This window comes from Salarias fasciatus, chromosome 5 (genome assembly GCF_902148845.1).
Source record: "Salarias fasciatus chromosome 5, fSalaFa1.1, whole genome shotgun sequence".
NCBI classification, from domain to species: domain Eukaryota; kingdom Metazoa; phylum Chordata; class Actinopteri; order Blenniiformes; family Blenniidae; genus Salarias; species Salarias fasciatus.
Genome location: NC_043749.1, coordinates 18,950,668 through 18,978,655, shown reverse-complemented (window position 1 = coordinate 18,978,655; position 27,988 = coordinate 18,950,668). Strand labels below are relative to the sequence as shown.

The window sequence follows — 27,988 nt, the reverse complement described above, 5'->3', positions numbered from 1 at the left end:
TAAGACACACATCTCAAGTGTCATATTTATATATATAGCCAGGCAGCTGGCTGCCAGCTGAACAACACAACCGATCGCTAACAACATGGTCACTGAATCCCCAAGGACCACATTAACACACACATCCCTCCTGGGCTTCGCTCAGAGGAGTGGAAACCTTCACAGGTGCATACCTGCTTCCGCTTTTTCCTCTTCACACACACAACACAGCAGGTCAGAAGGGTTTTTTTGTTTTGCCAATCTTTTATTAGTAAACAACTGACAATTCCCTTTTTACACATTTTGAAATACAATGCAAAGAAGTGCTCTCAGGAATTCTGTTACAATCAATATGAAACATAGTAAAATGCTAAATATGGTAACTACACTGCTGATGGTTTTACTGCAAACGGTGTACAGGTATAGTGCGTCCACACAAGTGGCTTAGAATAGAATATAGTCATTGATTCATGTGCAATCTGATGGCATCTATCTACAATGTATAAGATACATAATATAGATTAATCACATTCCCAGGGCCAGCCCAAGACTAATGACATTTTTCAATGAAAAACTACTGACAAGTCTTATTTTTTTTATTCATGCCTTTTGTTTACAAATAAGAAAAAGTAACACGAGTATTGTCCATATTGATTTGCCATTTTTAAGTGTCTTAAGGGATTTGCACTTTAAATCATGAAATCACACCAAAAACAAAAACAAAAAAAAATGTTAATGATGTGCGAACGGCTTCAGCCTCATTTGGCAACAACTTCAATAAGCAATAAGAAGTGAATTAAAACCTGCAAAAAAAAAAAAAAAAGCACAGGATATTAGGAGGTCTGACACCTCACAGGGTTATTTCATTGAGCAAATTCACAGGGATAATGACAGGCTGCAGAGTGTTTGCAATGTGGGCCAATTAATGCCAGCAGTCGAGAGAGCGGCTTCCAAAGGAGCAGTGCGATTTCCCTTTTTAACAAAACCGCTGAAGCTGTGGTAAATGCAGGCTTGAGCTGGCCTAATGATGCAGCGCTGTGTGAACGATCGGCATCAGAGTGGATTTGGATCTTTCCTCTAAATAGTCAAGGGATGTGTTTGGCTTCTGCTCAGTTGAAATACTGTCATCACACAGTTAATAGGAACTATTGCACTCCACAGGAAGATACTGAAAAAAGCACTGCAACTCACCAATAAGATCTAGATTCAAGATTCTCCAACATCTGCATCTTGTTTTCAGAATCAGAAAAGCGGGTTTGAGGGTCCAAAGGACTGCAGAATTGAAGTGCCACCAGGTCTATATGAGAAGGAACTGAAACGGCTGTAATATACCATAAAGATCACAGAGCAATAATGATGTAAATCTGTGAAAGCCATTAGGTCCTGCTCCACAATTAAAGGCTCGCCTCACTGTCAGAGCCTGGGATTCAGGAGAAAGAGGCAAAGAAAGTGGAGCGAAGGAAAACCAAAAAGCGGATTTTTGGAGCACGGCTCATACAGTAATTTCAGAGCAGAACGGAGGCCAAGGTTCAACAGGAGGTCGCTGCACTGACACGGGGCCACGTCGGATTCTCCACCTACAACTTTGAGTTGACGGGGATTTGATCTCTAAAATACGAGTTTCCTCTGGATGAGTTTCCAGAGCTCCTTGTTTTTAATCGCAGGCCAAGTAGCAAAGCGATGCCGAATGTGTGCACTGCTGCTGATTATGTGAAAAAAAAAATCAAAAAAATGTTTATTGGACAATTAAAAGAATTTGGCCGGACCTCACAAAAATCTGCTTCCCCTGTTAAACGGCCGTAAAGTACCCGCAGAGGACGTAAGACAGGCGGGCTCACCGCTGAAACCACCGAAATGAGATGAGAAACAAAAAAAAAAAAAAAGAGAGAGAAGGTAACATTGGGAGCCTGGCAGGATTCTCCACACCGAGTGCTTTTATGGGACACTTCATGGACACGACTCTGCTCATGCCTCTTCAGAGCTCACAGGAGGGAAATGTGGAACAGATGTGAGCAGCTGGACCCGTTATCTCAAATTAATCAACAGACACTCTTTTAAATTCTGATTAAAAAGTCATCAGTAGGGGGATGTTGACTGTAAGGCTGCTCTGATCACAGAGGTTAGATTTAGATTTCTTATCATTCTCAGGATTAACAGGCAATCAAAATATCTTTACAAGCCAAAAAAAAAGAGAGAAAAATAACAATTGCAATTAAAGTACAAGATCTCTGTGGGAGATTTGCTCATTCTCTTTCTGGCACAGACTTGGAGGAATGACAGAACAAAAGATACAACTCTCAATCAGTCCGTGTTAAAATAACCACGTCTTGGCTTCAGCCTCACATTTACCGTAAAGGCATCGAGCGCTTTCCATTTTTCTAAATGGTGAGCTCTTCCTATCAGTGTAAAGGAAGCAGGCTCCCACTCACCTCTCATATCTGCTTCATTTACTGTGTGATTACATCCAAACACAACAATTACACAGTAAATTTAGCACCAATCTCGAGTTTGAATGGAAATGTAACAGAATGTGATGAGAATATAATGAAGAGAGCCACGAGGGATCAGTCACTTCAAAATCTTGTATAAATTAGAATAAACAAAATAAATGTATTCTTCGTGGAGCTGAGAGATTTTGCAGTGAGATCACCCCAAAAAAGGCAATAACTCAAACACTATCAAAATAATTTGGTGAGTTTTAGTTGAAAGATTGCACAATTGTACACATTTACACGTTCAAGTGATGTCTGAATCCATTAAGTTGCCCAAGCTATTACTTTATTATAAACAGACCAGGGCTGACGTCCAATACTGAAGTCAGGAAAATTGCACTTTTCTCTCACCGGTGTGTGAAGCGCGTTCTATCGATACCCAGCCGACCTGAAATCTTTCCACGGTCTGTAACGTTCGGGCAAAACATGAGGATTTTGTTTAAGCCGAGTGCCGTAAAATTGTGTTTGCTACGGCCGCCGCGGTGGCACTGCGGCGGCGGAGGGCGGCCGCCTGGAGTTTGGGGGCTTCGGGTGGAAAAGGAGTCAGAAACTCGGGAGACGCGGGCAAAGGTCACGGCGTCATCAGCAGCACGTCCTGCGAGACTCTGAGGCCTGCCGTCCCAGTTTGAAGGCTTTTCCTGGAGATGCTCCTGCTGCGTCTGCAACGGGGATCCGCTTACCTGTGAGGAGACACACACATACACACACACACACACAGCTATCAGCATTCCGATTTACTGTTTTTTTCAACCTGCTGTGTTCTGACCCATCTAAGTAAAATTAAAGTTTGTTTTTTCTCATGACATTAGTTTTGAAACATGCAGATTCTTCAGGTATTATTTAGTGTGATTGTCTGATCCAGGCAATAAATATATAGAATTCCTGTTGATTTGAGCGCCTGTGCATAAGCAAACACCACAAACACCAAACTAAATTAAAGTTGCCTCTGTCTGAAGTGTCTCACATGTAATCCAAAACACAAGAACACATCTGGTATTTGTGTTTTGCATTTGTGTTTGTAATTTTCATTTTATACCTGTATTCTGTGCGCTCTCCTCTGGTTGGCCTTCCTGTGTGTCTCTCTGGCCGTAGAGCAAACAGTGACCTGCCATTCTTTTCCTCAGTCATTAACTGATGCTGTTTGGCAGCCACTACCTCTGAGTCAGGAACTGATTTCCTTTGTAATGTAACCTGTTCTACCTGACGTTTGGAAATCGTGTGCCTAATTCACCTCAGCAGTGATTCACCTGGTTGAGAGTGAAACTGTTTCAGCCTACATTCTATTACGTGTTGCAATAGTGATAAAACTTAAATAAAAAAAAAAGACTACAATGATTAGTATTTAAATACATGGTTATAGTCTTACCATGTATTTAAATACTATTATAGTCTTACTCCCCCTAGAACTGCCACGTTAACGTGGTGGGGGAGTTTGAGAGCCCGCATGATCCCAGGAGCTATGTTGCCGGGGGGCTTTATGCCCCCCAGTAGGGTCTCCCATGGCAAACAGGTCCTGGGTGACGGGCCAGACTGAGAGCAGTTCAAAACCCCCTATGAGTAGAAACAGAACAAAGGTCGTTACGTCGCCCGGTATGGCGCAGCCGGGGCCCCACCCTGGAGCCAGGCCTGGGGTTGGGGCTCGTAAGCGAGCGCCTGGTGGCCGGGTCTTTGCCCACGGGGCCCGGCCGGGCTCAGCCCGAATGGACGACGTGGGCCTGACCTCCGGTGGGCTCACCACCCACCGAGGGAACCGTAGGGGCCGGGTGCAGTGTGGATTGGGTGGCAGCCAACGGCATGGTGCCCGGCGACCTGATCCCCGGACACAGAGACTGGCTCTAGAGACATGGAATGTCACCTCGTTGGCGGGGAAGGAGCCCGAGCTTGTGAGGGAGGTTGAGAGGTACCGGCTAGATATAGTCGGGCTCACCTCCACACATAGCCTGGGCTCTGGAACCCAACCTCTCGAGAAGGGCTGGACTCTCCACTTCTCTGGCGTTGCCCGCGGTGAGAGACGGCGGGCTGGTGTGGGTTTGCTTATAGCCCCACAGCTCAGCCGCCATGTGTTGGAGTTCACCCCAGTGAACGAGAGGGTTGCATCCCTGAGCCTTCGGGTCGGGGATAGGTGCCTCACTGTTGTCTCGGCTTACGGGCCGAACAGCAGTGCAGAGTACCCGGCCTTCTTGGAGTCCCTGGGAGGGGTGCTGGACAGTGCTCGGTGTAACCCTGGGTGAAAATCTCAAAATTCCCACTTTCTGCAAGTCCCTTGAATGCACCACACACACACCTCACAGGTCACATGTTTCCCATGACCAATCCAAGGTATTGGAGGGAAAGTTACCTGCGACCTCACTTCCTCTCCAGTCAGTTGTGTGGGGAGAGGAGCTGAGGGAGCAGCAGTGCACAGGTTAGTTCCCACATCTACACCTTGATGACAATCCCTTCACTTATAGCTAATCCAAATGCACACTTTTAGATCTCTGCCTGCCTGGAGCTTTGGATTGGGGGACTTTGTCAGGACATGTGCCTGTGTGAAGGGAATTGGTGAGTGTGGATTTGTTTGAACCATGTGGTGGCATTAGCGGCTAATGCTATGGCGGCTAACGCTAATATGCTAACATGCTAACAAGCTAGCACTTGTGTTCTCTAGGCCTCATGTGAAGCCTCATTGTATTGTTTGCTGTATTGCTACGGAATGCTAACTGTTATCTTAGCATTGGCAATTAGCTTTTCATGTTTGGGGTTTATGGACTGCTGAACAATGTGAAATGATGATAAACCATGGTGATTGCAAATGTGTGCACAAGATTATGATTTGACTCGGTGTGAGTTGGATGAATGAATTTTTATTTATGGATGGATGATTCTTTTTTGTTTGGCCTTGTTTATTTATCCAGGCCAGGTGTCCTACTCTGAATTGAGTAGTGGATGGCGAGCCAGTGGTTCAGCGGCCAGGAGCCTGAAGAGACCCCCTCAGTTCCCAAATAAATTGTCGGGTAGGAGGCTGGTGCAGCCTGCTCTCTTGCCCCCACCTACTCACTCCTCCATTACACCACTTTCCCCAATATTCACATTCACTCTGGACATTTGCGCTTTCGCCAAACCCCACCACTGCAATAATTCATATATGGACAATTGGTGGTGAAAAATGGACCCCGAGTGAGAAGAAACCCGATACCTGCTGGACTCTGAATTTATTTTCTTTATTTTGAGTTACTTAGTTTGTTTGCTCGTTCACTGTAAATATTTTGGGTTGTTTGTTTAATAGTTCTGTTTTGTTGTCACATTTAATATATTATGCTTGCACTTAAAACTTACCTGGTGTTGTGTTTTACTGTCCTCCGCCCTCCAGTAGTCGAACCCAGAATCTTTTGACTAGCCCGCTTAATATACTCACCTCAGTGGTGATAAATTATCATAACGTAACCGAAATATCTGTTACATTTTTGGCGAGCCAGCCAGGAGGGTGAAAGGTACAGTAATCTGTTCAACTGTTTATTCCTACTCACCAATTCTTGTGTCACAACATGGAAACATTTGAATCCCTTGGTGTAAAAATCCCAAATGCAATTTTGGTTGATGGCATCACAGAGTCTGATTCATGTGACAGTATTCTTACATTCCTTGAGTCATATGGTGCGATAAAACAACACCTCATAATAAATGATCGAGATTCAGATTATTTTGGCCGACTAGTAGTTGAATATGAGTCCGGTTCAGCTTTTGCGAGTTTTCCATCCTTACCATATACTTACAAACCGGGTAAAGGCAATAAATTCTTTATTGAGAGTCTGTCTGACATTTATGCTTCAGAGGGTTGTGCCACAAAAACTGAAACCTTTATGAGGGATGCGAAGAATATGGCTAAACTGTCTGGGAAGGAATATGGAGAAATTCTCCAGGAAATGTTATCGCAGATTCAGAAGTCAATCGCTGATCTCGACCGTCCTGCTGCAGATGTCGATGCTGGTGGTGCAGAACAGTCAACCCCCTCGGTATCAGTAAACCCCTCACAATCTACTGCGGTGCATGCTACCTCTGCTTCCAGGCCCAGCTTTGTTCCTCATGCTGAGAGTACCCAGAGGGAAGAAAGGCGATCTACAACAAACGTGACTGCCAGCGATCTCACCCCTCCGGAAGTGCAGCGCTACGTGGTGGAACATGTTGTGAGGAGTGGAGACGGCGCACATTCATCCCATCGGTTCCGAACATTCTCTGGGAAAGTGCCAAGGCCAGCGCATGAGACTGACTATGATACCTGGAGAGCTGGTGTTGAGTTAGTCCTGAGAGATCCAGCCATTTCAGATCTGCAACGCACCAGATTGATCCGGGATAGTCTGCTGCCCCCTGCTGCGGATATTGTGAAACATCTTAGTCCCGACACTTTGCCATGGGTGTACCTACAACAACTGGAATCTGCATATGGAACTGTGCAAGATGGAGATGAACTGTATGCAAAGTTCCTTGATACTTACCAGGATGCGGGTGAAAAACCATCTACTTACCTGCAGCGACTCCAAGTGGCCTTGCAGCATGCGGTGAGAAGAGGAGGAGTTTCTGAAAGAGATGTTGACAAGCGGTTGCTGACCCAATTTTGCCGAGGATGTTGGGATAACAACCTTCTTGTTGAATTGCAGCTGAAGCAGAAAAAGAGTAATCCACCTCCATTCGCCGAACTTTTACTACTCCTTCGTACAGAGGAAGATCAAGACGCCACGAAGAACATGAGAATGAAGCAGCATTTGGGTGCAACAAGGCAAAAAGTTACCAGTCACTCACAAGTTGTACGAGCTGAAGAGGAACCCAACCTGTGTTCTACCATCATGTCCTTTACAAAGCAGTTAACTGAACAGATGGCTGCCATTCAGAAACAACTCGCAGGCCTTACTGCAAGTCAGGCCAGAATGGTGCCACACACTGCTATGAAGACCTTTAAGGGACCAAGGGCCAGCAATCCGAAGTCTACTCCATCAAAGCCAGGTTTCTGTTTCCGCTGTGGAGAAGATGGACACATTAAGCCACAATGTGAAAATCCTCCAAATTCATCCCTAGTGAGTGTCAAAAGGAAACAGTTTAGTGATAAACAAAAGTGGCAACACCCACGCACTTCTGGACATTTAAACTAGTTTCAGCTCCTGCTGAGGGACAATCAGGAGCTGTGTTGGACAAAACCTGTCCCACACCAAGAAAACCTGTCCAGTGTGCAGAGATGAAGTCCGACCTGAAAGTGAAGAAGAGGTTGCCTAAGGGATTAGTTGGTTCCCGGTGTATGGCGGAAATTGATGTTGCCGGTCATACTTGCCTGTGTCTTCTTGATACCGGATCACAGGTAACCACCATCCCTGTGTCATTCTACAATGAACACCTATCAGATCGACCCATTCATTCACTGAGTGAGCTACTCCATATCGAAGGTGCCGCAGGTCAAAGTGTTCCTTACCTTGGATATGTTGAGACTACAGTAACATTCCCAGAAGATTTTCTTGGGTCTACTATTGTAATTGACACTCTGGCACTTGTAGTTCCAGATGTCAGACCCAGTTTGCCTACTTCAATGTTAGTTGGCATGAACACTCTTGAGGTTGCCTATGAGCAGTTCTGCAGCAGTGGTTCTCATGCTTTCCAGCCAAGTTCACATAGCTACAGAGTCGTCCTGCAAACTCTCCAGCTGAGACACCAGAGCAAGGCTGAGGATCATATTGGGCTTGTCACATTGTGCAGCAAGACACCTGTACTTGTTCCAGCAGGTTGCACTATTGTGGTCAAAGGCTCAGCCAAGGTGTCCGCTCCCACAACCAGTCAGTCTGCAATCATTCAGCACCCGGATTCAGGCCTGCCGGGTGGCTTGTGTGTGAGCAGCTGTTTGGTTGCAATGCCATCCCACTCACCCCACATAGTTCCTGTTGTGGTGACAAATGAGTCGGAGCAGGACGTCTGCATTTCTCCATTCTTGGTGATTGCAGAACTTGGCACATACGAATGTACAGTCTCAGATCACCATGTTGTGAGTGAATCATCGCAGATTCCATTGGCTTTCAATTTTGGTGACAGTCCAGCTCCATCAGAGTGGCGAGAGCGACTCACTGCCAAATTGAATGCTATACCAGAAGTGTTTGCACACCATGCTCTTGACTTTGGATGCACCAGTCATGTTAAACATCACATTAATCTTAGTGACAATACTCCTTTCAAGCATCGTGCACGACCCATCCATCCTCATGACATCGAAGCAGTTCGGAAACATCTTCAAGAGCTTCTTGATGCGGGGGTGATACGAGAGTCTGAATCCTCATTTTCATCTCCTATTGTGGTTGTGAAAAAGAAGAATGGAGATGTCCGGTTGTGCATTGATTACCGAAAACTGAATTTACAGACGATTAAAGATGCTTACCCATTACCCAATCTGGAAGAGTGTTTTTCTGCGCTCAATGGTGCCAAGTGGTTCTCTGTTCTTGACCTCAAATCAGGCTATTATCAGATTGAGATGCATGAAGCAGATAAGGCCAAAACAGCCTTTGTCACTCCCTTGGGGTTCTGGGAATTCAATCGGATGCCCCAAGGTGTTACAAATGCACCCTCAACATTTCAACGCCTGATGGAGAAGTGCATGGGAAGTCTGCATCTGAAAGAGGTGCTTGTGTTTATCGATGATCTTATCATCTTTGCTGATACCCTCGAGGAGCATGAACGACGCCTACTGCGAGTACTGGATAAACTCAAAGAGTATGGGCTGAAACTTTCACCGGACAAGTGCATGTTCTTGCAAACGTCTGTCCGGTATTTAGGGCATGTGGTTTCCGAAAAGGGCGTTGACACAGATCCTGCCAAGGTCGCTGTCTTGAAATCCTGGCCAATTCCGCATAATCTCAAGACCTTGCGTTCATTCCTGGGCTTCGCGGGTTATTATCGGCGCTTTATAAAAGATTATGCTGCCATTGTGAAGCCACTCAACGACCTGACTCGTGGTTACCCGCCTACTCGGAAAACCTCAAAGGGTAAAGATCCCACACCACTCTTTGATCCAAAGCAATCCTTCGGTGCTCGATGGACTCCCCAATGTGAGCAGGCATTTTCCACTCTCATCGACAAGCTCACCACTGCTCCTGTGTTGGGATTCGCTAATCCTTCCCTGCCGTTCATCCTCCATACAGACGCCAGCACGACTGGGCTTGGAGCGGCCCTTTACCAGGAACAGGAGGGAGTCCTGAGGGTAATTGCCTTTGCTAGCCGAGGGTTATCACAGAGCGAGAGCCGTTACCCAGCACATAAACTGGAATTTCTGGCGCTTAAATGGAGTGTGACAGAAAAGTTCCAAGATTACCTGTATGGGGCAAACTTCACAGTAGTTACTGACAGTAATCCTCTCACTTACCTCTTAACATCTGCCAAGTTAGATGCTACCAGCCATCGTTGGCTGGCTGCCCTGTCAACCTTTTCATTCCATATCCAGTACAGAGCGGGGAAGCAGAATTTGGATGCAGATGCGCTTTCCCGACGGCCACATGACGGTCCCAGTTGTGATATGGTGCAAAAAGATCATGAGCTCATTCATCAGTTTGCTGAACATCTCCTGGATTGTGATGAGAAGATTCCGCCTGAGGTAGTGGAAGCAGTATGCCAAAGTACTCTTTCCCGTTGTCAGGCTGAAACCACGCTGGTTGAATCTCTTTCCATCACGGCTGACTCGGTTCCTGACGCCTTTGCGGAAGATTCGTACGGACTTCCAGTTGTTCCCCCTTTGTCTCATCTCGATCTTCAAGACAAACAAAGGGCTGATCCAAGTATCCGGGAGGTAATTCATCAGTTGGAGTTTGGTGAGAGTGTTCCTCTGACAGCCAGAGAAGAGTTGCCGGAGCTCCCACTCCTCCTGAGAGAACTGAACAAGTTAGAAATTGTCGGTGGCATCTTGTATCGCAGGCGTCATGACAATGAACGACTATCTTATCAACTTGTTCTGCCTGAAGAACTCCGTCCCACCGTTCTCCAGAACCTGCATGACCATATGGGCCACATGGGAAAAGAGCGTACTCTTGATCTAGCTCGCACCCGGTTCTACTGGCCTAGAATGGCTGCTGATGTTGAACAAAAAGTCAAGACCTGTGGACGCTGTGTGAGGCGAAAGGCGCAACCAGAAAAAGCTGCCCCTTTAGTCAGCATTCAAACATCTCGTCCATTAGAACTTCTTTGCATGGATTTCCTCAGTATAGAACCAGACACAAGCAATACAAAGGATGTTCTGGTACTTACTGACCACTTTACAAAGTTTGCTGTGGCAATTCCAACTCCCAATCAGAAGGCCAAGACTGTGGCAAAATGCCTTATGGACAACTTCATTGTCTATTATGGTATCCCAGAAAGGTTACACACTGATCAAGGCCCTGACTTTGAGTCTAAGCTGATTCGTGAACTTTGTTCTTTTGTTGGAATTCAGAAGGGTAGAACAACACCTTACCACCCCAGAGGAAACCCTGTTGAAAGATTTAATCGGACTTTGTTAAACATGTTGGGGACTCTGGAGACAAAACAAAAATTAAAGTGGCGTGAATTTGTCAAGCCGTTGGTGCATGCCTACAACTGCACAAAAAATGAAGTCACCGGATTCACCCCCTACGAGCTAATGTTTGGGAGGTCCCCTCGCCTTCCTGTGGATCTGGCCTTCAAGTTACCAGTACGTGAAGAGAGACACCAATCGCATACTCAGTATGTGCGAGACCTGAAATCAAGACTTCAGGAGAGCTATCAAATTGCCTCAAAGAACACCGTAAAGAGCAACGACCGGAATAAAATTCGTTTTGATAGATATGTTCGACCATCTCAGCTTGAAGTTGGTGACAGAGTGCTGGTTCGCAATGTGCGAATTAGAGGCAAACAGAAGTTGACTGACAGGTGGGAAGCAGATGTCTACATTGTTGTGAAGAGAGCTGGAGACTTACCTGTTTACACCGTGAGACCAGAAGGGAAAGACGGTCCAACACGGACTTTACACCGTGATTTGCTGTTGCCGTGTGGGTTTCTTCCTGAAGTGGACATGGGTGCAACTTCAGAGGTCCTTCCTGTTGAAGAATCCAGACTGACTCGTCAGCAAAAACGAGCTCAGCTTCAGTCTGAAGACTCTGCGGAGGAAGATGAACGGTTTGAGGACATGTCTAGCTGTTTTGTTCCTGATGCAGTAAGATTTTCGGTGGAGACGTTTCAAGCTCCAGAGAACATATCTGTTCAGGATCGTGGAACTTTTCCTGAACCACACTTGCCTGCAGATCACTTACCTTCCTTGGAACCCGGAGCTCAACCACTAGAGATACCTATGGAAGCTCACTTACCTGAAATTTCAACTTCGGCAGAAGCTGGTGCAGAAACTGAGCCTATAGAGATACATCTGCCTGAGCAGTTATCCGGTTCTGAGAGTCCAGTCTCTGCCAATGCACCTGTGGTAGAAGAACCTGAAGAAAAAAACAATCCTCGATCCAGTCTCATTGATCCAACAAACTTGGATGGCATAAACACCTTGCCTGCTACTGACAATGACAGCGTAGATGATCAAGCTGCTGAAGCCGGTCTCAGACGCTCAAATCGTCTCCGACAACTACCTGACAGATTACGTTATGTTTCCCTGGGCAATCCACTGATCTCAGTTGTTCAAACTTGGATAAACAGTCTGTCGGATGCCTTGGGTACATCAACTCATTGAATTATGCAACGGGACGTGCATAGACTAAAGGGGGGAGGGTGTAACCCTGGGTGAAAATCTCAAAATTCCCACTTTCTGCAAGTCCCTTGAATGCACCACACACACACCTCACAGGTCACATGTTTCCCATGACCAATCCAAGGTATTGGAGGGAAAGTTACCTGCGACCTCACTTCCTCTCCAGTCAGTTGTGTGGGGAGAGGAGCTGAGGGAGCAGCAGTGCACAGGTTAGTTCCCACATCTACACCTTGATGACAATCCCTTCACTTATAGCTAATCCAAATGCACACTTTTAGATCTCTGCCTGCCTGGAGCTTTGGATTGGGGGACTTTGTCAGGACATGTGCCTGTGTGAAGGGAATTGGTGAGTGTGGATTTGTTTGAACCATGTGGTGGCATTAGCGGCTAATGCTATGGCGGCTAACGCTAATATGCTAACATGCTAACAAGCTAGCACTTGTGTTCTCTAGGCCTCATGTGAAGCCTCATTGTATTGTTTGCTGTATTGCTACGGAATGCTAACTGTTATCTTAGCATTGGCAATTAGCTTTTCATGTTTGGGGTTTATGGACTGCTGAACAATGTGAAATGATGATAAACCATGGTGATTGCAAATGTGTGCACAAGATTATGATTTGACTCGGTGTGAGTTGGATGAATGAATTTTTATTTATGGATGGATGATTCTTTTTTGTTTGGCCTTGTTTATTTATCCAGGCCAGGTGTCCTACTCTGAATTGAGTAGTGGATGGCGAGCCAGTGGTTCAGCGGCCAGGAGCCTGAAGAGACCCCCTCAGTTCCCAAATAAATTGTCGGGTAGGAGGCTGGTGCAGCCTGCTCTCTTGCCCCCACCTACTCACTCCTCCATTACACCACTTTCCCCAATATTCACATTCACTCTGGACATTTGCGCTTTCGCCAAACCCCACCACTGCAATAATTCATATATGGACAATTGGTGGTGAAAAATGGACCCCGAGTGAGAAGAAACCCGATACCTGCTGGACTCTGAATTTATTTTCTTTATTTTGAGTTACTTAGTTTGTTTGCTCGTTCACTGTAAATATTTTGGGTTGTTTGTTTAATAGTTCTGTTTTGTTGTCACATTTAATATATTATGCTTGCACTTAAAACTTACCTGGTGTTGTGTTTTACTGTCCTCCGCCCTCCAGTAGTCGAACCCAGAATCTTTTGACTAGCCCGCTTAATATACTCACCTCAGTGGTGATAAATTATCATAACGTAACCGAAATATCTGTTACATCCGACTGGGGACTCCATGGTTCTACTGGGGGACTTCAACGCCCACGTGGGCAGCGACAGCGAGACCTGGAAGGGGGTGATTGTATCGCACGGCCTCCCCGATCTGAACCCAAGTGGTGTTCTGTTATTGGACCTCTGTGCTAGTCACAGTTTGTCCATGACGAACACCATGTTCGAGCACAGGGGTGTCCATAAGTGCACTTGGCACCAGGACACCCTAGGTCGGAGGTCGATGATCGACTTTGTTGTCGTGTCATCTGACCTCCGGCCGCGTGTTTCGGACACTCGGGTGAAGAGAGGGGCAGAGCTGTCGACCGATCACCACCTGGTGGTGAGTTGGATTCGCTGGCGGAGGAGGAAACCGGACAGACTTGGCAGATCCAAACGTGTTGTGAGGGTCTGCTGGGAACGTCTGGCGGAACCCTCTGTCAGCATGGCTTTCAACTCCCACCTCCGGGAGAGCTTCTCTCATGTCCCGAGGGAGGCTGGGGACATTGAGTCCGAGTGGACCATGTTCTCCACCTCCATTGTCGAAGCAGCTGCTCGGAGCTGTGGTCGTAAGGTCTCCGGTGCCTGTCGTGGCGGCAACCCCCGAACCCGGTGGTGGACACCGGAAGTAAGGGCTGCCGTCAAGCTGAAGAAGGAGTCCTATCGAGCCTTGCTGGCTCATGGGACTCCCGAAGCAGCTGACGGGTACCGGCAGGCCAAGCGAACTGCAGCCCGAGCAGTTGTGGAGGCAAAAACTCGGGTCTGGGAGGAGTTCGGGGAGGCCATGGAGGAGGACTATCGGTCGGCCTCGAAGAAATTCTGGCAAACCGTCCGGCGCCTCAGGAGGGGAAAGCAGGTCTCTGCCAACACTGTTTACAGTGGAGGTGGGGAGCTGCTGACCTCAACTGGGGATATTGTTGGACGGTGGAAGGAATACTTTGAGGACCTCCTCAATCCCATCGCCACGTCTTCCGTGGAGGAAGCAGAGGCTGAGGTCTCAGAGGTGGACTCGTCCATCACCCAAGCTGAAGTCACTGAGGTGGTTGGCAAGCTCCTCGGTGGCAAGGCACCGGGGGTGGACGAGATTCGGCCTGAGTACCTTAAGTCTCTGGATGTGCAGGGACTGTCTTGGTTGACACGTCTCTGCAACATCGCGTGGCGGTCGGGGACGGTGCCTCTGGATTGGCAGACCGGGGTGGTGGTCCCCCTGTTTAAAAAGGGGGACCGGAGGGTGTGCTCCAACTATAGGGGGATTACACTCCTCAGCCTCCCCGGGAAAGTCTATTCCAGGGTACTGGAGAGGAGGATCCGACCGATAGTCGAACCTCGGATCCAGGAGGAACAATGCGGTTTTCGTCCTGGTCGTGGAACAGTGGACCAGCTCTATACCCTCCATAGGGTGCTCGAGGGCTCATGGGAGTTCGCCCAACCAGTCCACATGTGTTTTGTGGATTTGGAGAAGGCATTCGACCGTGTCCCTCGTGGTGTCTTGTGGGGGGTGCTCCGGAAATACGGAGTCCGGGGCCCCTTGTTAAGGGCCGTCCGGTCTTTGTATGACCGGAGTAGGAGTCTGGTCCGCATTGCTGGCAGTAAGTCGGACCTGTTCCCGGTGCATGTTGGACTCCGGCAGGGCTGCCCTTTGTCACCGGTTCTGTTCATAATCTTCGTGGACAGAATTTCTAGGTGCAGCCAGGGGCCGGAGGGGGTCCGGTTCGGGAACCACAGGATTTCATCTCTGCTTTTTGCAGATGATGTTGTCCTGTTGGCTTCATCGAACCTGCACTGGGGCGGTTCGCAGCCGAGTGTGAAGCGGCAGGGATGAGGATCAGCACCTCCAAATCCGAGGCCATGGTCCTCGACCGGAGGAAGGTGGCTTGCCCCCTCCAGGTTGGTGGAGAGACCCTAGCCCAAGTGGAGGAGTTCAAGTATCTTGGGGTCTTGTTCACGAGTGGGGGAACGGATGGAGCGTGAGATTGACAGGCGGATCGGTGCAGCGGCTGCAGTGATGCAGTCGTATCGGTCCGTCGTGGTGAAGAAGGAGCTGAGCCGAAAGGCGAAGCTCTCGATTTACCGGTCAATCTACGTTCCCACCCTCACTTACGGTCATGAGCTTTGGGTCATGACCGAAAGGACAAGATCCCGGATACAAGCGGCCGAAATGAGCTTCCTCCGTAGGGTGGCTGGGCGCTCCCTTAGAGATAGGGTGAGGAGCTCAGTCACCAGGGAGGAGCTCGGAGTAGAGCCGCTACTCCTCCACATCGAGAGGGACCAGCTGAGGTGGCTCGGACATCTGTTTAGGATGCCTCCTGGACGCCTCCCTAGGGAGGTGTTCCGGGCATGTCCCACTGGGAGGAGACCCCGGGGAAGACCCAGGACACGCTGGAGAGACTATGTCTCTCGGCTGGCCTGGGAACGCCTTGGGATCCTCCCAGAGGAGCTGGAGGAAGTGTCTGGGGACAGGGAAGTCTGGGCATCCCTGCTGAGACTGCTGCCCCCGCGACCCGGCCCCGGATAAGCGGTAGAAAATGGATGGATGGTTATAGTCTTAATCATGCAGTCTGATTTTAAAAAAAAACACACATTGGAACTGGAGGCAGTGCTTATATATTCACAGAAAGGTTTAAATCGTGGTGATGAAGTCCAGAGTGATCTGGGGCATTCAGACGATTGAGCAGTCAGAATTATTGCTAGGGTCTAACAATTAAAAGTATTTGGAATTATTTCTGTTTACTTGATCTTCTGATTGAAAAATTATGCCATTTACTTAATGCAGAATAATTCAGTACACTATTGGGACACAGGTATCCTTCCCAACTGAAAGAACTAAATGATTTGCTTCTTCATAAACTTTACTAGAGATTTTAATTCGAAACATTTTCACAAGTTGAAATTGCCTGGCTTGTGCAGCACGTGTTTTCCTTAGTGGCAGATAACAATATTATTGCATTAAAAGTCTTCACCTCTAAGTGAGTCTATTGTTCAATATGTATTTCTCTCCGGTTTAAAATTCGGAGGGGAAAAGCAATTATCTCGGTGCTCTATGTGGCTCAGATTGTTGGGGCGGTTTAAATGGAAGCTGAGGTTGTGTTCAGGCCAGCGGGAGCAAACAAACAAACACACTCAAGAAACACACTCACTTATCTCTATAAACACCTCGTTGATGTTAATGGCATTCTTGGCGCTGGTTTCTACAAAGATGGCATGGATGGAGTCAGCATAGTCCTTGGCATCTTTTTCTGGCACTTCCCTGGAAATAAAGTAGACATGTCAAAAATTTTGCGTTGCAATATGTGCTCAGATCCTTCAATTTCATGCCTGACCCCATGACAGCGAAATGTTTTCCAGGATATTATCAGCAAGATTTTACAATTTCATGGCTGGGTCTGGGAGATCCTGTCCAATTTTGTGGAAATTCTGTGAAAAGAACAAGGAGAAGGAAAAAAAAAAAAAAGGAACCCCCCCAGAGAGGAAGAATATTGCAAGAGCTTTTCCAGTTCACTACAAACAACTTACTGTGTGATCATGACTAACAAGGAAGCGAGGAAGTTACAACTTTCAAGCAGTGAAAAAAAAAGCAATCAAACTGTCACAAAGTACCAAAAGGGCAGCTAATTTACTGAAAGGGATAAATTATGTCTCTTATTATAATCAACATGCTTCCTTTTGATCGTTTTTCACCTTGAAATAAGCCCAGTAATACAATTTTTGGAGTAATTTGAACTCATATCTGGTTTTCATGGGGGCCAGATGTGGCTCATGTCAAATGTCATCACGTCCTCAAGATGCTTTGTTAGACTGGATTCATGCACTCTCTGCTGAATCAATGCTCTGATATCTCATGGTCACTCTAAAGCTGACCGTGGCTTTAATCACAGAACAAACTACATTATCTGGAATTCAGGGTCACCTGGCGTCTGACAGGTCGCATTTGTTGCCAGCGATGGCGACCACGATGTTGGGAGGGCCGTGCTGTCGCAGTTCTTTCACCCAGTTCTTCAATGTTTGGAAGGAATCCTGACGAGATAACAGCAGAAAAACAACATGTTACATTGAAACCATTCCAAAACAAACACATATGTATAAATAATTTGGGGAAAACATAAAAAAGTGTCCTTAAGTGTTTTAATGGTCCTCAAACAAACAAATAAAATGGAGAGAAACAGACAAAATACTATCCATTAAGGTTTTATTAGTGAGTGAAGAATGAAAGAGAAGCATACCTCTTTTGTGATGTCATAAACAATGATGGCCGCCGCCGAGCCTCTGTAGTACATCGGGGCCAGAGCACGAAACTACAGGAAGATGCAGAAAAGCTGAGTGAGACACAAGATAAGAGGAGCGATGTCCTCTTTCAAAGGAAATGGAGAAAATTATCTGCCTTAACCCCCTAAATTAGCTTTATCTCTGTTTATATGAGAGAAAAATGCGCGAGACTGGACACGACCCATGGGAAATCCAAGATTTAAAATGTTGTTATTTAAAGAAAATTAGGCCTGACTTGTTTTTGAAAATTGTATTTGAAAAGTCTTTCCAATCCTCCATTTGCAGTATGAAGCACATCGAGGATATCAGTGTAATGAATGACTGTGCAGATGATCAAACGGTGTTGTGTCTTTTTAGTGACTGGAACTAACTCATCACACATGCAGAGACCTGACTTTAAATTTCAATAAACTCAGTAATACAGATTCTTACAAAGTTAGAATAGGAGGAGAAAAGGCAAAAAAAAATGCAATTTTGCTAAACCAAAAGCCTGCTGATCTGAGACTTTAATGGAAATGGCTTTCTTTAGGATGAAGCACGGCGAGTTTTTCCACACATGTGAAAGCTATCAGGGGAAAGATGAGCAGAAAGTGTCAAAAGCCGTGAGCTTTTGGATATTTATGGAAGACTATACATTTGATCTTAACCGAGCATCACATCACAAAGTCCTGCGTAATCAAAACAGCATGCGAGATGTTTCTCAATCCATAGCTGCCTGGGAGGCTGGGATGGGGAGTAAAAAGTGGGGGGAGGCTGCCAGGTTTTTGGCATTTTACTGGTAAAATACTTTCCAGTGTACAAGGAGACCTGGCTTCATCAACAAGCCTGCCGTCATAATATTTTAAAATGTATTGTTTTTTGCACCACATCTGAAAGAAATGATAAGATTAAGCCAAAAAAAATGGATCTGAGCTCCACTAACATCTAAGAAAAACCTCTTTGGACTGAAGACTCCAATTAAAGGGCAATACATCATTAATATAGCTTTAAGTTTTTTTCTCTTTTTCTTTTGTTGCATATTATCATCCCATTTTATTTACTGTGAAGATATTGCATTAACAAATTTCCTACATTAACAATTAATTTAGTCATTTATAAAGGTATAACAAGCTAAAATAATATTTCAGCATTTGAAAATGGCCCATTTGAGTCATGTTTGAGAATATTCTTCATCCTTCCTGTTCTGAGGGTTTTTAAATTCTAATAAAAACACGTGTCGCATATTAACTAATGGCATTTATTTTAAAAGAAGCCGTCCATGCCTCAGAAAGGCCTTCACTCGGAATGACCCTGCCTTCCCGCCAATTTCATTTTCCTCTACAATACGATGGAATAAACTATCCGTCTTGGAGTGACAGTGTTACCTCAGGAAAGCACACATTCCACATAATTATAGTTGTTACTGGCCCCAGGTCCACCGACGGGAATCCAGCTCGGGATACTTGGCGGGGACTCTGAGGGGAGCGCTGTCTGTTCAACTGGCGAGTGCTGGGCTCTGCAGCGCGGCCAGTCCTGTGTGGTCTATCTCTGCCTCGACCCAAAGAGCAATCACGGCGAGGCCAGACGTCTGGCCGCACAGCGGCGCAGAAAACGGCCCCTGCGATGCCCCGCGAGTGCTGATTAATTGCCGAATCCGTGAGCCGGGAGCATACGGTGGATGTGAGCTTCCTTCTGTTTGTTTTCTGTGAGGAGAAGCAGTCGGAGAGCGAAGCTGCTGACAGCTGAGCTCGGGTCTACTCAAACGGCCTCGTACGGCGCCGAGATACGGGCTGTGGGTCGTGGAAATCACACATCTTTCCTTACTGCTCTCTTTTACACACGTGCGCCGGCCCACTCTTTCCCAACTCGACAGATTTTGTTCGGCCAAAGCTCTGCAGAGGTCAGAAAACAAGAAGGGCCTCAAAATACCACAACAGATTTGTAGGAAAATAAACCCACACACACACGCGGACACAATGCGAAACGCACCAGAGGAATGTTGGTAGGTTCGCTCTGACACACCAGAACTCCTTCAGAGACCAGCAAGGACATGCTGTCTCTGAAAAGTTACTTTGTGTGAATAGGAAGGTGCAGAAAAGAAAAAAAATGATGTTGGCTGCACAGTGAATCAATAAAAGAGAATGTGGAGTGGTGGTGATTCTTACATTAAAAAAAAAAAAAAAATACAGCATACGCCAGTGGACAGAAAAAGCCTGAATTTTATCCTTTTATCTCAGCTTAAATGAGGCTGATGTCCCCGAAAGAAAGCAAAGACACAGATATCCTCCGGAGGGACGGAGGATAAAAGACCAGCAGCGTCTCATCTCAACACTCTGGAGACGAAAAGCACCGCGACAATCACTGAGGCATGTGCCTGAGAAAAAAGGAGAAGGCTGCGCGGTGGAAAGGGGAAGCGACGTGAATATCTAACACATAGGATGTGGTGTGACAGTCGGGAGAGAAAGCAGTTCCTTAAGATACGACCGTCTGGGGGCTGGTATCCATTTCACTGGCTTCCATGCGGAAAATTGTAACCAGGCACCAGAATGTATCCTGTTTCCTCCTATATCATATCATGTGTCATTTGTAAGTGCAGGGTCAGAGTCCAGGACGATGTGTGGGCGACTGGACACTTTAGCTTCACACAATAGGGAAAGAAACACTGCATGCGTAACAAGCGGTGACAAACACAGAAGAAATGACAGCCACGTCCAAGGTGTGACAAGTAAAAGAGGAATAAAGGGCGACGCTTGCGACGCCTTTCTTTTTGTGTTGTGAAGGAGGAACTGAGAGATGAGATAAAAAAATTAAAAGTAGACACTAAATGATGACAGTTTTTTTTTTCCACTTGAAAATAAATAAATAAAGATGCAATCAATGAATAATCACAACGGAAAAAAAAAAGAAAATTAAATCACAAATGCCCCAAAACAAGTGAAATGCAACAAGTTGGTTACTAATGAAGCTCCTGAACTCCTCCCATAGAAAGGTAAATGTTGCCCCCTGTCAGAAGTAGTGACTAACTGCAGAGCTCAGATTCCCCCCGGCTGCTTCAGGAAGTGATCCCAACACACACCGGCGCATCTTTCACTTCCTTCACAAAGTGGGCTTCTGAATGAACCGTGTGCTGCTCAGCCAGAATATCTGTGTTATAAAAAAATAAATAAAATGTTTTACTGACCCGCTCCTGTCCCGCTGTGTCCCAGATCAGAAACTTGTGCAGTTCGTTCTGGTATTGCACTGTCTTGGTCATAAAAGATGCTCTGGTAAAGAGACAAGAGAGACGAGACATTTAAATGTGGCTGTGTTGTGTCGGGCACGACATAAATAAACTGAAATGAACTGACAGGGTGTATTCTGTCTCTTCTCAGGGTCAGGTGAGAGCTTCTCCAGACCGCCACAAGCCTCAATTGGATAAACAGATATAGATGCATAGATGGAGAAAAGCTCAAGCAATAAAAATTATGCCAAAAGTTATAACAGAGCCAAAAATGATCACCAAATCAAAAGCAAATGTTGAGAAAACTGCTAATGTAAACATCTTTTCTCTGGTTTATGGCAGGCCTTACAGTATATTATCAAAACACATCTGTTTTTACTTTGTGTCATAGTGAGACTATTAAATAATTAAGGTTTTATTTACCTTTCCATTGTCGAGATAAGATTCTTTCTTTTATAATAAAGAAATGTCCACAACAGAAAGTTTTGTTTGGATTCAATAATACACAAGAAGGAAAAAAAGGGTCATTTAAAAGCAGCATACAGTTTATGAGAGGTGGCTAAAAAGATCATTAGTTGATCATGAACATATTCATTGCTTATATCTAGTCAAAACTGTGTTTTTGACATATATTAATGCTTATATGGAAAAATTCCTCTACATTCTACCAATTGTACTGGTAGCTTAATTTATATTATTAGTTATTTGCACATTTATTAAATTATGTGTATGTTGGTGAATCTATGTGACTGTGTTGATCTGTACATCGGTCCCGTTTGATTTTTGTTCATGTTAGCCAAATACTCCTCAAAAAATTCCTTGTGTGCCAAACATACCCGACAATGATCATCTTCCTGATTCTGAACTGAAAAATCTCCGAATCCTGTCAGCTCTGACTAGAACGATACTTTATAATATGCTGTACGGGACAGACATTCCTCAGAGACGAAGGAGGAACTTACCCAATGGTTGGATTGATATTTGGGTCAAAGCTGTCCTCCACAAACCTCCAAACAATACTCGACTTTCCAACACCAGTTTCCTGCAGAGACACAATAAAGACGATATTTACTAAACATGGCTGAAGACAGTCAGGAGGCGTCTTGAAGCTCATTCTTGGGAAAATCCTGACTTTATATGTCTTTTTATGGCATCAACATCATTCCTACTCCAGTAATGAACAGTCATCCACAGTGACAACTAAAGAATAGGGAAAGAGTATTGATCAGTCTCTGTATTTTTGGGGATACCACAATGAAACACTGCTTTTTTGTTTTTCTTTAATCCAACAGTTGTTTGGTAAGAGCAGTGCAAGGCATTGACAACTGCTTCCCAAATTCTGAATTGTGGCATGAAGAATGTTGTTTGCAGGAAAACATGCTTTATTGATGCTTTCATTTTCAGCAGACTGGACCATTGTAACGGAGTCTTCACAGGTCAGATGAACCAACCAGACAGCAGCAGCTCGTCCACAGCGCTGCTGAAAGAGCTCTGACCAACACCACGAGAAAGAAACACAGGAAGCCAGTGACAGTCAATGGTTTTCTGTGTGTCAAAAGATAAGACTTTAAATTCTTTTTATACATCTGCAGAGTGCTAAATGGTTTTAGGCCAAAGCACATCTTTGTTTGACTTGCAGGTTAAATTACAGACACTGTCAGATCATGTGGAACAACTTTAGTCAGTTTACCGGATCAAAACAAAGTCAGCTGACGCAGCTTTTAGTTTCTGTCCTACATCTGAAGTCAGCTGAGGGAGTTAAAACATGACCGTTTACTGCAGCTTATCGCTAAGGTCATAGCAAATCATCTGTAGCCTTTGATTTTATATTTACCTGTTGTGGTTTTTGTGCTGAGCTTCTCTCGCTTTGTCACTAATGCTAATGCAACAGTCAAACAAAGCTACCTGAAGAAAACATATTGTACAAACCCACTGTCTCTTCCCCCGTTTATTTTTGGGAAGAAATTCTGATGGAAAGGAGTAACTAGAGGAAAAAAATGACAGATCAGATTGGGCTGACCCTGATACACTTTGAGGATGACAACCACTGATTTATTCAGACATTAATACACGACATTCAAGAACTACTAAGAACAAAACTAAGAAAACATACTATTCGTGAAATGACAGACATGTGATGAGAAAAACAAGGTTTGTCAAGAATAAACCAAATGAATGACTTATTCAAAAGTAACACAACATTATCAATATATTAATTGCATATTAAAATAATGGTAGCAGATAATTGTTGATTTATTGAGACAATTGCTGTTTCAGCACCTTTTCATTTGAAGACCAACTCTTTGGAAATGGTACAAATTGATAAATTTTCTTTTCCTCTGTCCCTTCATCTCACTCATGGTGAAATTTCTAAGTTTTTCATCTATATTTTCTGAAAGAAGTGTCATGGATTGGTGATGTTGGATAAATAAAACTAAATTAAACTGAGACTGAATTATCTCAAACCGTGCTCCTCTGATGTCTTATTTTCTTGTGCTTCCGAGAACCTTTAAATTCGTCGACATTATATTTGACACATTCGACACTCCTACATTTTAGTTAACAACCACAACAAAGGTGAGATTGTCTAAAACTGGGACTAAAGGAGCAAAAATAGACCACCACATTCAGGAAGCCTTGGGCTACAACAAAGTAGCATCAGGGCGATTATCGATCATCCAGCTAATTCCTGTGTAACTCGACCATTCACAGCAGATCTGAACACCTCATAGGAGTAACTTCCAGTAAATAGACTGTGATCACATGTTTTGAGGACACTGATGTGGAACAGACAGGTCAGTGAGCTGCAGCAGCAGCAGCTTCACCTCATCAGAGGTAAACATGTTGACATAAACCCGAGGCTGACTCACCCCCAGCAGACACACTTTCAACTCTCTCAGGGCCATGTCGGTCTCCTCGATCGAATCCACTCTGTGTTGACGATCATTGACAGTTTTCTCTCTTCTGGGCTTCTTCTGCCTCCTGTGTAAATACCCCCTCGGCTCCTCAGGTGGTCTCTGTTTACAGACAGGTCGCTGTCATCGTGGTCCAGTGTTGACGGCAGCGCATGTCAGATGTGGCGACGAGTCTCTCTGCGAGCGGCGAAACGTCCGCGAGTTGGTCATTTAAGCCATTTTGTGATGATTGTACACAGCTAGCTAGCAAACAGGGAAGCCACCACATCGCTCGGTCTCCATCTTGAATTACGCTGCGTGGTCACGTGACCGCCTGCTCTGTTTTTTTTTTTTTTTTTTGTGCGTTATCTTTGGGACACACACACACACACACACACACACACACACACACACACACACACACACACACACACACAAAGCGAGCCCGAAGTCAGCCTCCCATTCAGAGCTCTACACCCAGAATATAAGGGAAAAGTTAAGGGAGAATCTGAAATGCGTCAGAGGCGCACATTTCCTCTTTTTGTGCGTCTCGTGGCTGTGAAAGGTATTTGTGATGTTTGCGGACGACACTTTCTTATCTGCATTGTTGAAAACATTTTCTGTCTTTATTCGAAATTAAAAAGTGTATTTTTTTTTGGCAGATTTTACTTTGATTTTAATTGTTTGGCATCCCAATGTGTTTGTCAGCTTCACAGCTTAAAGGGATACTTCAACAGTTTGGCAAATTGGCCCATTTAGCGCAATTCCTTAGTCATTTCGAACAGCATACTTACTTTTTTGTGAGGGCGAGCTATTGTTTATTCAGAGGTGAGTCGGGGAAGATTTTCGGGACAGGCACAATGGAGGTGAATGATATTTTTGTTCCCCCTCATCAAACTCATCAAATACATAATCCAACATCCCCAAAACACTTTGGTGGACATGTTATAATCTGCACATTCACTATACGCTGTGAAATATTAATGCAAAATTACCAAATTGAGTTGTTTATGCGAAGATTGCTAAGACGTAACTACTTACTAAACATGGCGTCTGGGCGTAGTGATTTCAAATGAAAAAGTAGTTCCCAGTATTTGTTTCAGTGTCGTAACGCTACAATATTATTTGTTGATGTTCCACAGCGTAGTGAATGTGCGAATTATAATGTGTCCACCAAAGTGTTTTGGGGTAGTTGGGTTGTGTATTTGATGAGTTTGACGAGGGGAAAAAATACCATCCACTTCCATTGTGTCAGTCCCAAAAACCTTCCCCGACTCGCCTCTGAATAAACAACAGCTCGCCCTCACAAAAAAGTAAGTATGCTGTTCGAAATGACTAAGGAATTGCGCTAAATGGGCCAATTTGCCAAAATGTTGAAGTATCGCTTTAAAGCTAGGGTCGGCAATCTTGGAAAACTAGCATGTAGCACGAATGTAGCATCTCCCAAGGCTCCGCCAAGCTCCCACCCAATTGGAGGAGCTCCCGTTGGCAGCGAACGCACTGGACGCGCACGCGCGGGAGCGCCACTCACACGGAGTTTGTGATCGCCTCCAATGTTATTAACCTTTCTGACTGCCCGCACACAACGCGCATAGGAGTGCAGCGCGCCCGCTCCACTTCGTTCTATTTTTCATGCGAGCCGCGAGCGCCGAGAGTGCCTTGGCAACGCACGCGTGCACTGAGCCAGGGCCAGTGCACGCCATTGAAATGTACGCGCAGGGGGCTGGTAGAATGGCGAAGGGATTTGATTGGTTCCTGAAGAGCGGTCCGCGCCTTACGATTGGTCGGAGTTTTTACTGTCCCTTGGCCACTACAGTTGTCAGATTTTTTCCACACCTTTTTCCGTACACATAATGTATTGACTTCTTCCAGGGGGCAAGGATTTTATTCAGTATGACTAAAAGTGCTTTTGGACAACATCATCTACCCTTTCCTTTAAGCCATCCTCTGGAATGGATTTGTTTTTTGCTCAAGGTCAACATATGGATGTGGAACAGAACCCGCAACCTTCTGAGTGGAGGATTTCTAACTGAGCCTCAGCTTTTTAGCCAAGTCTTACATTCAAGAACACTACTGCTGAAATTAGTAACACTATCACTAATGTTGGGTGATTATTTTTAAACCTAATATTGTATAGTAAATAAATGTAGGTATATGTCATCCAAATATAGCTATGTATACCAGTACATGACAAATATGAGAAGAGTTATTTTATTTTCAACTGTGCAATGTCTAATAAAATGAAAAAAAAAAACTGTGTCATGGGGGAGGGCTTCAACAATGCTCCAAAAATACAGAGAAGTCCAGAATTCGACAACAAAAAAATTCTTAAAACAAACAAACAGAAATTTAAACTGGGAAGTTGGTCTACCCATTCCTGGACATCTGAGACTGCCCTGGTGAAGGCTCAGTCTCCTTGACACATGAACAGCTGCAGGAGAGAGAAACAAAAAAATAACATTTTTTTTGCGCGGGTAAAAACTCACTGGACTCAATATATTCCTGCTAAATTCTTGGACCACTATACATGTATTCCTGACATGCAGTCAGTATATGCAGGGTAGTAAAGGCTTGGACACATCAATCGACAGCAGATATGACTCTTATGTCTGTCTTCCTCTCCAAGCCTGAGGTTCAGTCGGTAAACCTCATGAAGGAAGCATTGCTTTCTGGTGCCACTGGGCCTATATCGCCTCTGAGTGCCTGGGGCAGGGATGTCGAGCACGCTCCAGATCAAGATTCTGTGTTTACGTGACAAATTTGAGGAAGGGAATCTCAGCTCTGCCCATGTTTTGATGAGTGCTAGTGCCAAAGTCTGAATGTATTTGGTGGTCTCATCTTTTCATTGCATTCTCCTTGTGTATTATCCAGGAGTTCAGCACACCAGCGTTGGCCATGGAACATGCAAAAGGACCATCTCCTGGTTTTCTTCCATAACCATAAAGAATGCACATCTGATTAAAAAAAAAAAGTATCAAAACCTCCCTTTGTTTGGTTGTAAAATTCCAGTGATGGTGTTCCAGGGATAAGGAGTATCTCATTAATGAATTCAGGTTTATGTTAAAAATGCATTCTGAAGGTAATGTTCAAAAGCACTATACAGTGGTAAGAAAAAGTATCTGAACCTTTTGGAATTTCTCACATTTCTGCATAAAACCAACATCAAATGTGATCTGATCTTTGTCAAAATTACACAGATGAAAAAACAGTGTCTGCTTGAACTAAAGCCACCCAAACATTTATAGGTTTTCATATTTTAATGAGGACAGCATGCAAACAATGACAGAAGGGGGAGGAATAAGTCACTGAACCCTCTGCCTAAATGAAACCAATTTTTACCAAACAATTTAAGTCAGGTGTATGCCCAATCACTGATGAGTGGCTTAACGCTTCCCTACCCACTATAAAACACACACCTGGTAAGAATTGTCTTGATAAGAAGCATTGTCTGATGTTCACCATGGCTCGCTCAAAAGAGCTGTCTGAAGACCTGCGATCAAGAATTGTTGATTTGTATATAGCTGGGAAAGGATACAAAACCATCTCTAAAAGTCTGGATGTTCATCAATGGACAGTCAGAGAAGTTGTCTACAAATGGAGAGAGTTTGGCACTGTTGCTTCTCTCCCAAGGAGTGGCCGTCAACCAAAGATGACACCAAGAATTCAGCGCAGAATACTCGGAGGTAAAAAAGAACCCTAGAGTGTCTGCTAAAGACTTACAGACATCACTGGCACAGTCCATTATCTCTGTGCACACTGCACACATCAACTATATGTAAAACAATGGCCAAGAATGGTGTTGATGGGAGGACTCCACAGAGGAAGCCACTGCTGTCTTCAAAAAAACATTGTTGCTCGTATAGTGTTCGCAAAAAGGCACTTGGACACTCCACAGAAGTTTTGGCAAAATATTTTGTGGACTGATGAAATGAAAGTTGAATTGTTTGGGAGGAACACACAACGTCACGTGTGGAGGAAAAATTGAACAACTCACCAACATCAACACCTCATCCCCACTGTGAAGCATGGTGGAGGGTGCATCATGGTTTGGGGCTGGTTTGCTGCCTCAGGGCCTGGACAACTTGCAATCATTAATGGAAAAATGAATTAAAGTTTATCAGGATGTTTTACAGGAAAACCTGAGGCCATCTGTCAGACAGTTGAAGCTGAAAAGAGGATGGATGCTGCAACAAGACAATGATCCAAAACACAGAAGTAAATCAAC

The 27,988-nt window shown here is 45.0% G+C and overlaps 2 protein-coding genes and 1 long non-coding RNA gene across 3 annotated transcripts; 2 read left to right on the top strand and 1 right to left on the bottom strand.

Annotated features, from left to right (window-relative positions):
- Window positions 1-270: 270 nt before the first annotated feature.
- rab22a (RAB22A, member RAS oncogene family) lies at window positions 271-24,084 on the bottom strand. The gene is made up of 7 exons (XM_030091561.1): window positions 23,740-24,084; window positions 21,832-21,911; window positions 20,831-20,912; window positions 17,628-17,699; window positions 17,315-17,421; window positions 16,545-16,654; window positions 271-3,151 (listed from the first exon to the last, which is right to left on the bottom strand). The coding sequence occupies exons 1-7, from the start codon at window positions 23,773-23,775 to the stop codon at window positions 3,054-3,056; spliced, it is 585 nt and encodes a 194-aa protein (XP_029947421.1). The 5' UTR covers window positions 23,776-24,084; the 3' UTR covers window positions 271-3,053.
- LOC115388423 (uncharacterized) lies at window positions 4,660-8,454 on the top strand. Its single transcript, XM_030091560.1, has 3 exons — window positions 4,660-4,875; window positions 4,945-5,012; window positions 5,366-8,454. Exon 3 carries the CDS (start codon window positions 5,996-5,998, stop codon window positions 7,592-7,594), a length of 1,599 nt encoding a protein of 532 aa, XP_029947420.1. The 5' UTR covers window positions 4,660-4,875; window positions 4,945-5,012; window positions 5,366-5,995; the 3' UTR covers window positions 7,595-8,454.
- LOC115388425 (uncharacterized) lies at window positions 11,260-13,308 on the top strand. The gene is made up of 3 exons (XR_003931475.1): window positions 11,260-12,383; window positions 12,453-12,520; window positions 12,874-13,308. It is a non-coding gene; the product is annotated as an uncharacterized LOC115388425 (long non-coding RNA).
- Window positions 24,085-27,988: the final 3,904 nt, after the last annotated feature.

Coding starts and splice junctions, on each gene's coding strand:
- LOC115388423 (XM_030091560.1), top strand. CDS start 5,996: ATGGAAACATTTGAATCCCTTGGTGTAAAAATCCCAAATGCAATTTTG.
- rab22a (XM_030091561.1), bottom strand. CDS start 23,775: ATGGCCCTGAGAGAGTTGAAAGTGTGTCTGCTGGGG. Junction 20,913..21,831: donor AATATCAATCCAACCATTGG/GTAAGTTCCTCC, acceptor TCTCTTTACCAG/AGCATCTTTTATGACCAAGA. Junction 17,422..17,627: donor TTTATGACATCACAAAAGAG/GTATGCTTCTCT, acceptor TTATCTCGTCAG/GATTCCTTCCAAACATTGAA.